A 13,724-nucleotide genomic window follows, 5' to 3' on the forward strand; every position below is an offset into this window, starting at 1 on the left:
TTTAATTATGAGTTTTATTATAAATTATTTGTTAACTTGAATAAGTAAATAATCACTGATATCTCCCAAGAACATCAAAGTTCTCCCATTGTACTTCTATTCAGTCCCAAATACCCATGTATTATTTGTAAATTCATATGTGTTGATATTATTTTAAAGGTCTTTTCTTTTATAAAAAAATTGAAACATTTTAAAGGTCTAGTTAACGCCACAGGAAAACAGTTTCTTTCAACTTTACCCTAATTAGGTTACAGGGGTTTTTGTTTTTTCAGGGTTTTTTTTAAAGATTTTATTTTATTTTTGGAGAGAAGAGAAGAGAAAGAGATGGAGAGGGAGAGAAACATCAATGTGTGGTTGCCTCTTGCATGCTCCCAACTGGGGACCTGGCCTGCAACCCAGGTATGTGCCCTGATTGGGAATTGAATGGTGACCCTTTGGTTCGTAGGCTGACACTCAATCCACTGAGCCATACTAGTCAAGTCTAGATTACAGGGTTTTAAAAGTTTATTCCATCAAAGAAAATAAGGAGCTTGCTATTTTACCTGTAGGTTAAAGAATAGAAGTGGCCCTGAACCCAAATGTAAGCCCCCAGTGATTAAGCAAAGAAAATGAAATACAAATTTGTGTTGTTCCTTTAAACCATGCACAATCATCTTGTATAGAAGGAGAAGTGTGGGAGTGTGAGCTTTCATAACCCCAGTATGTTCTTCATTTATTCATAGGGTTGAGGACACCCTTCTAGAGAATGTGTTCATTATCATAACAACAGTTTACAAATAATTTGAGACATTTTTCTGTGCTTGCTGGAATGCATACTGGTGGGCTGTAGGGATCAAAGACTTGACTTGGTAAACCTTCATTCAAAGTGCCAACTGGGCCACTAACTAGCAGTAGGTCCATGGGCAAAGTACTTAATATTTGCCTTATGTGATTTAAAAATGGAGATAGAAAATCCTAACTTACTTAGCAGAAACAAAGAAAGCCCTTGTCATGTAGAAGGTTGTCAATCAATGTGACTGATACTTCTCACCATCAAGTGTGCAGATGACATGTGCCCATTTTGAGGTTAACTTACAGGAAGTAGGTGGAAGAAAGGTATTTTTTTCTTTTTTCCTCTGGCAATTTATACACTTAAACATTATTATGTCTTCTCTGTGCTAGGCATGCAGCGTGACTGTGGAGGAACCAAGGGAAATGATATCTCCCCTAATCGCAAGCAGCTCACAATCTACTAGGAGGACAAGACAGTGGAAAGACCAATGAGATACAGTATGCTAGTTTAGGGAAGAGCTAAGAAATGGATTCTGTGGGGACACACCCCGAGGGTGGGGATTAGTCTACAAAATGCTCCAAGAAGATGACTTTCAAAGGATAAGAGAAAATGCTCGGATGGTAAAAGAGGAAGTTTATTCCAGATTTCCAGATGAAGGAGTCATCTGTCAGTAGACTGTGAACTCCATGAGGTCAGGGTCTTAGTTTACTCAATATGAGATCTCTAGCACCTAGGACAGCACCCAGCATATCTAAAGGAGCTCCTCTAAAGCATAATATGATTTATTGTATTTAGAAGCATATACTAAGAGATTAGATAAACTTTAATCTCAGGACTGTAAGGAGACAAGGAAGGGGTTTTTTTTTTATGTTGATAGAATCCAGTCTACAATGAGAACACTGTTCATAATCAATGAATTATAAAGCCTATACAGTAAGTTAAGATACCATTTTATAGTTTCTCCTCACTGAGGAAGTGCTTTTAACCCACAATTAGTCTGGTTAGTTGTTGAGACTCTATTCTGGCTTAGTCACATAGTCTATGGTGTGTCTCAGGATATTGTTACCCCATTTGGATGACCACATTCTTTCAGCCTTTCTTATTTCTGACTTTTTAGTCTTTGTTTGTGTCTGAAGCCCTTTCATCCAAACCAACACACTCTGCAAAGTTGAGAATGCTTGTCTGCCTGCTAACAACTGCAATGTCATAGTCATTTTCCTGTTTGGTTCCAAAGGAGTCTCTTATTCTCCTAATTAATTATATTCTCCCTGCAAGGTGGAGGTCACATCAATGTTGGTGATGAAAAGTAAATATAAATCTTTTTCTTTATAAGAATCACTTTGTTCTTGGAATCTGTACTAAAAACAGAACCTTCCTTCCTGCCTGCCACCCCGATGCACAGCATAGTAGTAAGAGCTTAACTATTCCTAGTACCTTTGTTTTGTTGCTTCAGATCCTCTTCCTTTCTTCTCCACCCCACTCTCTACCCAGGGAGGCTGCTTCTGTGGAAGTGCACACATGGTATCAGGTCTCGGGCCCCAGTTAGTACAATATGAGGCTCCAGTATTTATTCTCTTGGCCCTCCTTCTGTGAGATAACCTACAGCTACCTACGTCCCTTGACGTAAAGTCTCTGCTGTTCTCTAGGATGCTCTAAATTGGTATCTTTCACTACTTTTTAGGATTTTATAAACTTACAAACTTTCCCACTTGGGGGATGAGGGGAAGGCCGGTGGCAGGGATGATGTCAAACAAAGACAAATGCCATGTGATTTCATTTATATGTAGATTCTAATGAACAAACAAAACAGAAATAGACTCACGGACACAGAGAACAAACTGAATGTTGTAAGAAATGAAAGGGCTTTGAGGGGTCTGGATGAGAAAGGTGAAGAGATTATGAAGTACAGATTATGAAGTACAAAGGTGAAGAGATTATGATTAACAAACTAGTCATGAGGATGTAAAGCACAGCATAGGGAATATAGTTGATAATATTGTAATAACAGTTGATGGTGCCAGGTGGATACTAAGTTTAGCGGGTGGGGGGTCACTTCATAAACTATATAAATGTCTAGCCACTACCCTGTACACCTAAAAGTAATGTAAAATAATATAATATTAAATATCAACTGTAATTCAAAAGTAAGAATAAAAAGGAAAAATAAATAAAACCACAACTAAGACCAAGTAAGAAAAAGAGGGAGAAGTCACTTTCCCTGCCCCTTGAACCTAGGCTGGTCTGTGACCTGCGCTGGCCAACAAGACACTGAAGTGGAAGTGCAGCTCCGGGCCCAGGGTCCCTAACGGAAACGACTAACAGCAGTCCTGGGCGTAACCCTGAGGATAGTGTGAGCAGTGAAAATGTGTCTAGACACAATTGAATAAGAGGCTGTAGAATTTAAAAATAATAACCAGCATAAAAAGTTTCACAAAATGACTTGTTTCAGGGAAGTGTATAATGATTATAATTTACAATAAAGATTTCATAGATATTTTGAAAAGTTATGAAACAATGGTTTGTTGGAACATAGGCTCCATTTGCAAGGTGGTTTCTTTTCTGAAATGAAATGAAGATTCCCTAAAATTAATGGCTCATAAAAGCACTGCAGAGTTTTCATATCCTAGAAGATAAAAATTCATGCTTTATTTGTCTCCACAGAGAGCGCACTGACAGCCCCAAAGGGGCAGCGCGAGAACTTAGCTCGGCTGACAGCTCTCATCCCCTCGAATGGATGTTTCAGTTTCAGTGCAGAGACATACTGCCTAATGTGCATTTTTTAAAGTGCCTTTGGCGTCACTGTTGAAAAAGCCCCAATTTGATGTATCAGGTTTATGTCTCCTAGTTAGCGTTTGGCAAGAAAAATCAGGCAACACATGTACTCAACTCATAACAAGTTTATGATTTTGTATTTTAATCCACTTCTGGGAAAAGACAAACAGCCAAAGATCCAAATGATATATTAATGGTCTAAATTATATTTTAATTTATGTTTTTACCAACACATGAGAAGTAGTGAAGACCTAACTAAGTTTTCTGTAAGTCTTTTCAACTGGCATTGGCCTCACACTTGGGGTCTCAGACCATCTCAGTAAAAATCTCAGAGTCCACATGGTCCTTGGCATCAGAAATACTATTATCTTGATAATAGCAACAACTTGTTCTAGTGGGTTTTTTGTGGTTGCTGTTGTCACTGAAAGAAAAACTAGTGTTTTCTGAAAAAGTTACAAATAGTTCTAGACCAATATTCATGGCTTCGAAAGAGTATCACTTGATTTACAGAAAACACTTGTATTGGTTATATCTTGACTCATCTAGAGAGGATTAAAGGGTCTTATCTAAGAACAATGAGCATTTTGGAAACTTTCCTTTTAGAAACAGTCATCAGTTAAAGGAGCCATTAAATAAATCAAGTATGGTTTTCTTGTTTCTTTTGGGAAATTAACTGTGATAAAAATGTTATTAGAATGAAAAAGATCGTGTACTGTATGATTCTATTCATATGAAAAATCCAGTGAAGGCAAATCTATGGAGACAAAAAGTAGAGTAGTGGTGGCCTGGGGCTGGGAATAGTGACTGACTTGGGCACATGGATCTCTTTGAGGTGTTAAAAATATTGCACAGCTCTGCAAATTTACCGAGTATCACACAAAACTTTGGTGTGAATTTTATCTCATGTAAACTATACCTCAATGAAGCTGTTATATTTTTAAAGGAAGAAGAATTGTTATTAAATAAACTTAAAACAATTATTTATAATATTTTTCAGTTCCTTTTGAAACAATAGAGAATTCCAAACATGAAAGATTTCAATTACTAAAAAAATGTCACATTCAGGCTGAAATAAACCTAATTCTTCAAAGAACTCTCATAACCTATTCTGCACGTTCTGGATGCCAAATGTTAACTTTATTGCAAATTGCGTCTATCCTATATGTTACTTGAAAATATTGTTTAAACTTTAACTTCAAAATGCATTCAGAGTTTTAACTGAGAATGACTAAACTTAACAAAGGAATTGAACCGTGTACTGCAACCCAAACATAAGTATACACACCTAGGCAATGGTATTCTGATATAATTACAAAATATTTCATTTTCTTATCCTAAAGAACTGATGAAGCTATTAACATAGTATAAATACGATAGCAAAAGTAATAGTAAAGTAATTTGTAAAACAATAGGTAATATTTACTGAGTTTTTATCAGTGTGCCTGGCATTGTTACATGCTTAATGAAAATAGCATTATGTAATTCACAGAACACTGAAAGGCTGTTGTTATGCCTGCCTTATAATAGAGAAAACGGAGCCTTGAAAGGGATGACTGACGTAGCAGTGCCACAAAGTAAGCAGGGGGCGGTGCGGGTCTAGGGGTGTGTGCCCTGTGAAGAGGGTTAGAAACATGGTCATTGAGGGAAGCTGCCCCAAGTGCGAAGTGGGTACCCCACTCTCGAGCTGCATGTTCTTGGGCAGCTTACTCACTGTCAATGCCTGAAGCTCTAACATTTATACGATGAGGGTAATAAATGCTATTTACTCATTATATATTTTGGGGATAATCAAGTAAGACAATGGATGCAAAACTTCTGATGTTTTGCAAAGAATATAGTGTTTTCTTTAAAATGATAGCTGATAGTATTAGTAGGAATAATTAATATTCACTTTGGAAGAAAATAAATATTTTATAAATCAGTACATTAAATTAATTATTTAAAAGTTAATTAACATCATTCTAATTCTTGCACAATTCATATAATAAAAAGTAAACAAGAAAAAAGATTTTAACCAGATCTCAAAGTGCTTTACAAGTACCTCTCACCTCTTCTGTCCCATTATTTTTTCTTACATTCCTACTCTGTACTTTTATAATGATATATTTCTAGTTATACATTGAGTTTTAATTTCCTGACAATTTGTCACCAATTACTGCACATCGGTAGTTCTAATCAATTTTTAAAATAATTTAATGCCCTGGCTGGTGTGGTTCAGTGGATTGAGTGCCAGACTGTGAACCAAAGAGTCACAGGTTTGATTCCCAGTCAGGGCACATGTCTGGGTTATGGGCCAGGTCCCCAGCATGGGACCTGCAAGAGGCAACCACACATTGATGTTTCTCTCCCTCTTTTTCCTTCCCTTCCCCTCTGTGTAAAAATAAATAAATAAAATCTTTAAAAAATAATAATTTCATGAAGCATGTTCATTGGAAATATCTTTTATTGTAGCAAATACTTTTTTTTTTCTATTTCACTCAAAAAACTTTTAAACTATACTTTGGCAGACATGTAGCCATGCTGGAAAAACATGAGTAGGATCATTTCCATTTTCTCTGTACAGATTTGTGTACAAGAGCACCTTGTGTTGACCTTTTCAAGTTCTAAAATTACAGAAATTTTAATTGAATAGTTTGTTCTATTACAAAATCAAAATTATAGATATGATGGTCACCAGAAATTCCATTGAGAAAGAGCCAGTATCTTCATATTACTTACAAATTGGACATACAGGACAGAAATAAGACCCTGACAGCACCTGAATATGAGCTGAGCGGTTCCATGGAAGAAAAAAGGAAGAGTTTATTCTGTTGCTTTGTACAGTTGAAGGAGAAACCATAAGGGAAAGGCCGCAAGAAGGCTTAATTAATTAAATGCTTAGGTTCAGGTAGGATTTTGGTTTTTGTTTTGTTATGCTTTTTTGTTTTGAGGGGTGTTTGGCTTGGTTTGGTAGAAGCCTGCTGGACTTTGTGGGAACTTAGTTAAGAGAACATAGGCCTGTTGAATATGGAGAAGCATTAAGAGTTTGAGCCACCCACCTGAGGACAGAGAGTGAACCTAGAGGAACCCACGCTTAGAGTCGGTTTGCCCTCACTTGAAGTTCTCTAGCTTCAGAAAACCTCAGGGTTCACAAAGGTCGCAGAGCCGACACTTAAGTCTTACAAGGCTGGACAGTGAAATTTGAAATAAACTCACTGAGCTTTACATAGACAGGAGTTTTAACTCACATGGGAGGGCTACATATAATAATATACAATAGTAAACTGATGGCAAAATATATGTAATTTCAGACTGTCAATCATCTTACCCACAAGAACATTAAAAAGTAAAGATATTTAAGTATTCAAATAAGGTAAAAATAGAGCATTCAATGTTGTGTTTTTAATTCTGTACAATATATGTTTGTTCTGTATTATCTGTGCATTTATTCTTTTTGATAATAGAGCTTAATGAGAAAGATAAATTAACCACAGTGGTGATGACTTGTCTATTTATTCTTATAGTTCTATCAATTTTTGCTTAAATATTTTGAGGCAACATTTGGTTCATCCCAGTTTGTAATTATTATATCTTTCTGTGACTTGAATATTTTGTTATTATTCGGTGATGCTTTATCTCTAGAAATGCTTTTTTCCTCTCAAATTCCATTTAGTCTAATATTAATATATTGATACAGCTCCTTTTAGATAAAAATTTCTTATTTACATTCTTTGATCATTTAACTTTCCACCTTATATTTTATATCATATTTGGTGTGTACTCTAATAACCTTTACCTTTTAACTTAAATATTTTGCCATTTACATTAATTGTAATTACTTACCTATTTCAATTTATTACTGCTATCTGTATTAGTTTGCTAGAGATGCCATAACACAATACCATAGTCTGTATGGCTTGAATAACAGAAATCTATTTTCTCACAGTTCTCAAGGCTAGAAGTCCAAGAGAGATCAAGACGTGAGCAGATCTGTTTTATGCTCCCTGGCTTGCAGATGGCTCCTTTACCTTGTGTCTTCACATCATCCTTCTCTTCACACAAATCCCTGATGCCTCTCTGGGCCTCAGGAAATTTTCTCTTCTTATCAAGTCTGATTGGATTAGGGCCTAGCCTAATTGGTTCATTTAAACTGAGTTAAGTCTTTAAAGGCCCTATGTCACAGATAGTGGTGGTCAGAGTTTCAACATGTGGATTCTGAAAGAATATAATTCAGCCCATACCACTACCATTACTTTTGTATATTTTATTTGTCCTTCCTTGCCCGATATTTTCTTCTTTCTTTTTACCTTCTGTTTCACTGACTGATCACTATTTTTCATTTTATCTTTTCTCAAATAATATAAAAGTTATAAAAATAGTTTTATATTTATCGATGGTGATTCTAGATATATACATGCACATTTATCAAATTCTAAAGTTATTTAATATATTGATAGCTGCTACTATTCTAGACAACAAAATCCAAAGACATTCCAACATTTCAATTTTGATCACCACTTCCAAATGTATATTTCTTTAAAAATTTTTAGACACATTCTTCTTGTGTTATTGTAGAAGACTTGCTGAAAGATTTATTTATTTATCTTTAGAGAAGGGAAGAAGAGAAAAACATCAATTATTCCTTTGGCCAGCCAGGCACTGCTGTTATTATTTTAAATCATCAAATATTTTAGTACTACTTTCTTTGCTTACCATTCTATTCTTTATCTTTGACTTTCTATCTGGAGTCATTTTCTTTTGCCTTAAGTACATCCTGAAGAATTTCTTTGAGCAAGAGTCTGGTGTTAGCCGAGTCCCTTCTATTTTTGATCTAAAATTTTTAATATGTTGCTTACTAGAAATACTTTCTCTGGATGTATACTTTCTCTGGATGTATAATTCTGAAATAATTCTTCTTTCCTGAAAACACTGAAGAGATTTTTTTAATTGTTTTTTTTCTCAGCTCTTTGTTGAGGAAATAAATCCTGTTAATCTCCCTACTTAAAAGGCTGGATCTTATCTCCTATAACCCCCCACCCCCAACACCCACCCCAACACCCATCTGACAAGGTAATAAAATCCTTCAGTAAATTCCCCAGGGTCTGGAAAGTGCCTGCGGGACAAAGATGACCTTAGGGCTCTCCTTTCCTCTCTGGATTCCTGCTTTCACTTAGTTTTTGGCCTCTGAATATTTCTCATTTTCTTGCCAGAGCATAAATGCATGTTACCAGTTGCCTTTAGATTATATCCAGAATTTTTATTTGTTTTCAGTAGGAAGGTCAGTCGTAATATCTGGTGCACCAATCTGCTGGAAAAATAAGGCAGAAAAATAAGGCCTCATTTTTCATCTGAAAAGAGGTAGAGATAAAGAGAGACAAAAGAGACAAAAACATAGGAGGGTTTTTTTCTTTGTCTGTTAATTGAGTTCCATTTAAAAGTTGAGGCTTATTTTGGACCTTTTTTCCCCTCTCTTTGTCCTTTCATGACTTGCCTAACATCAGAAGTCTTGATGGAATAAGGATTTCAAGCACTTTCAGGACTGTGTATGAATTTTTCAGTTATAGCTCATGGCCTTACATAAACAGGGACAGCCATACTGGCTTCTGCTTTAATAGTATAAGAATCTCACAAAGTCTTTTTGAGTTACTATCCATTTAGGATTTGTGCTATAGAAGCTAAAAAGCAAGTGGGTAAAAGCAAGGAGAAATCTATATAAATTTAACTTGGAGTGATGTGGAGGAAATGAGGACTAAGGATTGAGTCTATATAAGATTGAGCACAACAATAACAATGAATGCCAGTTCTTCCAGCCACATCTTTCAGAAATATCCCTAACCCATCACAACACTTCCTCTGCCTTCTCGGCACAGTATTCTCAGTACTTAATGCCATACCACCGGAGGGGGCGGGAAGATGATGCTGATCAGCAAAGTAACAACTTCATTGTAAACTGTGTTTCTGTTCTTCAGTTTTTCAATTAGGATATTGTTAGTAATACGTTTTCTCAGGTCAATAGAAAAGATAATTTTTTAAGTTTTCTAACTTCACCCTTTTGGACACTCTGCTATCTAAGGTAAACTGTATTAGTGCTTCCTCTAATTGACTTCACAAAGACCCAAAAAGTACCATCCAGTAATTGTTAGAGAGGTAAAGGGAGATTTGCTTACAGGTTCTTCCAAATGAGAACTTGTCAGGGAACTCTACACTTTGACCTAGATTTGGAAATAAATGTATTAAAAGCTCTTCCAATTTTTTTCTCCTAGAACTTCAGATCAACGTCTATTAGCTTGTTCAGGGGAAAAAAACTATCCATTTGTGCTACATTGTTTCCACTTCAGTGCCTCACTGTCCGCTGTTCCCTTTGCCCGACAGGCTCCTATGCTAGATCGCTACATGGCTTATTTGCTCTCGTTTTTCAAGTCTTGGCTTAAGTGTGACGAACTCAAAGTCTCTTCTGATTACCAAAAGTAGCCTTCACCACTAACAACTCATTCTCTATCAACTGCCTTTCACATTTGCTTTATGGCATTTTTTACCCACCGGGAGTATTTTTTCATGCCTATTGCCTATCTTCCAGCACCAGAACATGAATTTTGCAAGTTCAGATCTTTAATGTCTTGTTTATCCCTGAATTCTTGGTACCTATAATAATGCCTAACATGCTCAAAGATATCTATGAAAGAATTAATGGGATGTAAGTACACATGAATGGGAGATATGTACTTACTGTATAACTTTGAACTATGGAGTTAATTTTATAAAGTTATTTTTTAATTTGTGAGGAGATTTTTGATCCTTATGGTACCAAGAAGAAGAGATATAATTTACATTTTTATAACAAAATACATAGGAGTTCAGATGAAAGAAGATTGTGAGGATTAGAAAAATAAACACATGACCCTGGATTTTAATCTGAGCTTTTTCATTTACTAACCATGAAACCTTGAGTGAGGTACCCAATCTCTCTATTCCTCTGATTTTTTTAATATCTAAAGGTGATGACAAAAAGAAGATAATAGGATTGAGGGGAAAATAAATAAATTGTGTATTACAAACATTTCAAATAATGTCTATATTTAGGAAGACCTCTAAGGGTTACCATTTATATTGTTATATAAAATACTATAAATGCACACTTTTTTCATGCTCAGTTAACTTGTCACAAATCTTTATCTGTCATAGGATCATTGTAAGGTAAAATATAAAGCATTTAAAATAGTATCTGGCTCAGGTAACGCTGATAACTGTAGCTTTTATTATCAAGCACAATTTACTCAAATGACTAATATTCACTTACTTTCTCCATTCTCTGTTTTTTCTGTTACCAGTCTGTGATCTTCATTCGAGACAGGAATTCTCATGGGCAGCAGGTGTCAGCATACATTGACTACGCCCACAGGCTAAAGACGGAAGATTTTGAAGCCTACTTTAATGGGAAAAAAAGACTTCTTCCAAGACCCACAGATCTGAGGTAAGTTGTGCTTATTTCTCACACCTTTGGTAGGAGAACAAGCTCCTCAGAAGCAGAAATAGAGGACTTTTATCTCATATTCTACATTGTGCCCAGAGCATTAATGTGTGTACAGTAGGAAAATGATAAGAGTGGTTTGAATAAAAGATAAATTTTAAAATAGAGAATGAGCATAAATGCATTTTCCCATTAACAGCCTGAGAAAGAGGACTCTTCAGAGATGAGGTAACTAAATTCCCAGTGACATTCCTTTTAAAGGATAAGAAGAGCCCCAAAATTGCTAACCTCATAAGGATTTTGCACCACCTGGAACTTGGTTTGTCTAGAAGCCACAAGAGCCGTCCATCTAACACACTCTGTTCCCACTGTTCTTTGGCCGCCAACCAAAATACAACTCTCTGACTGGCTCACTCTCATTTACTCTCATCACAGGCTTATTCTGGGATTCCTTCTACCCATCATTCTTTTTACTATGACCTTAATGTTTTCCTCTGGAGCTATGAGGTCTTCACATGGGGACGCCTCTAGTCACAGATCCCATCCCTCTGCTTTATTTTGAAAAGCTCTCAAGCTTAACATCTTATTCTATTATCTCTCAACTGACCGCAGAACACAAAAGCAGAAGCAGCATTCTGCTTGGACTCTTTACTATCATATCCAGCTCATTAGTTGACACTTGCAACAATACTCTATTCCTGACACCCCTGCCATCTTCTATCCATATTCACTGCTATTATCCAAAGACTTCCTACCCCATCACTGCTTTCATGGACTTATCTTTATCCTATGTAACCCAGATGCATGGTGTAGGATTTAACTTCTCTTTTAACAGTAATCCCACTGCCCCTGTCTTTTTACCTTTGTTTCTACCTGTCCTGCTAACCCCTCAAGGTAAATGTCTCTTGCCTGTACCTGTAGCCAGACCTCTGAATACTGCAAAAGGAAATTAAAGGAAATTTCACATGGGTGTGGGTGGTTGCTACTAATAATTTATGGTCTCCAAACATCAGCCACCAATTTGTGGGCTTTTTCTTAACTTTTAATTTCACTAACCTCCCTCAAAATACAGTACCTGTCTTTGAACTCTTGCCTTACTTATTTCATACACGTTGGTATTGGCCAGAGTTCATCCTTGGACTTCTTTTCTTACCATACACATTCCTTGGGTGTTTCACACACTTCTCTGGAGTGGAGTAGTTTTCACACTGCAACCTGAGCATAGATTGCTCTCTTTTATTTCAGACTCAATTATCCCACTGCTTACTTCAGAGAATCTCTTAGCACCTTGTGAGCACTATCAATAGAACTTATTTCCAAAATTAAATTTAGCTTTAATCTCTGAAGCTTTACTGTGCCTTTTGTATCCGCTCCCTTGGCAAATTGCACTGCCCCTGCAACCCAAGGCAAAATCCAGATGTTCATCTAGACCTCTTCCCCTTCGTTACCACCCATGTAGCTAATAATTTACTAAAAGTATTAGATTCTGACCTTCACAGCTTATTTATATTAAAGCAAATATGAGCTATGCCATTCAGTTGTTAATACTGAAGCATGAATGTTTAATAATTTTTTTAAAGAAAACATGATGACATTATTATACCTAACAAAGTAACTCCTTAACATTTGAATACCTAGTTAGTCCTCATTTTTCTTTCACTGATTGTCTTCAAGTTATCTTTTCAAAGTTGGTTTGACCAAAGCAAAATCCAAACAGTATTGTTTTCTTATTCTATCTTTTGTGACTCCTTTAGTTCATAAAGCCCCCCTTCTTCTTATCTTTTTTATGCTATAGATTTGTTGGAGAAACCAGTTCATCTGTCTTAAGAGATGTCTAATATTCCAAATACAACTGACCCCTACCATACTGCTTTTGTTATACCTTACCTCTATCCTTCCATTTCCTGCCAACTGGCTTGATGAAATTCAATGTTCATTTTTTTTGTAGGTAAAAATTTTTAATATATGAAGCTCCGTGAGCTTCATCAGTGGGTTTAGACAGTGTCTAGCTGATCACTCCATTATAAAGTTTCCCCATCAACTTACACCCTGTGATTTTAGCACAAAATAATGGAGGCTACCTAAATATCTTCACTAAGGGTTACATAATGTTGATTTTCTATTATCCATTCTGCATTTTTAGCTATACTTCTTCCAAAATGAATAACTCTTTATCACTTATTTGGTTATCCTAAAATAGAATTCAACTCATGTAGAAAGACAAAGATTTGATTTTTTTCCTTAATTTATGAATTAAGTGCAAAGCCAAAAACACAAGACTATGCAGATAATGTCAAATTGTTTTCAAAGTGCTATACTGATTTATACCCACAAGAAGTTTACATAAGTGCTTGGGTTAACCTTTATTCTCACCAACACATGCTAGTAACAATCATTTTGCTCTGTCGTAAGTTACAAATATCTCTTATTGTGGCTTTAATTTTCATGTCCATGATTACTGATCACATTGGGCATCTTTTACTGGTTGTTCAGATTTTCTTTCTGTGTAGTGTCCATTAAGATTTTCCTCATTTTGCTATTAGTTTATATTTTTCTGCCTAGTTTTTATTTTTCTGTCTTTTTTATTCTTTTTATTTTTATATTTTGGATATTGATTAATCTTTTGCCTATCACATGCCTCACAAAGTATCATCTTTCAATGTGTAAATTTCCTTTCACTTCCTTTACATGGACTTCTGGTAGTCAGAAGTCAGAAGTTTTGGTAGATTAATG

At 35.8% G+C, this 13,724-nt stretch overlaps 1 protein-coding gene across 1 annotated transcript in view; it reads left to right on the plus strand.

Moving 5' to 3' along the window:
* CFAP299 (cilia and flagella associated protein 299) overlaps positions 1-13,724 on the plus strand; it is a 514,965-nt gene that overhangs the window by 439,247 nt on the left and 61,994 nt on the right. The window contains exon 4 of the mRNA XM_053655679.1: positions 10,852-10,994. Coding sequence (XP_053511654.1) covers positions 10,852-10,994 — 143 coding nt within the window. The remainder of the gene's footprint in view (positions 1-10,851; positions 10,995-13,724) is intronic.

This window comes from Artibeus jamaicensis, unplaced genomic scaffold, assembly GCF_021234435.1.
Source record: "Artibeus jamaicensis isolate MK-2021 breed Jamaican fruit bat unplaced genomic scaffold, CSHL_Jam_final scaffold_1031, whole genome shotgun sequence".
NCBI lineage: Eukaryota > Metazoa > Chordata > Mammalia > Chiroptera > Phyllostomidae > Artibeus > Artibeus jamaicensis.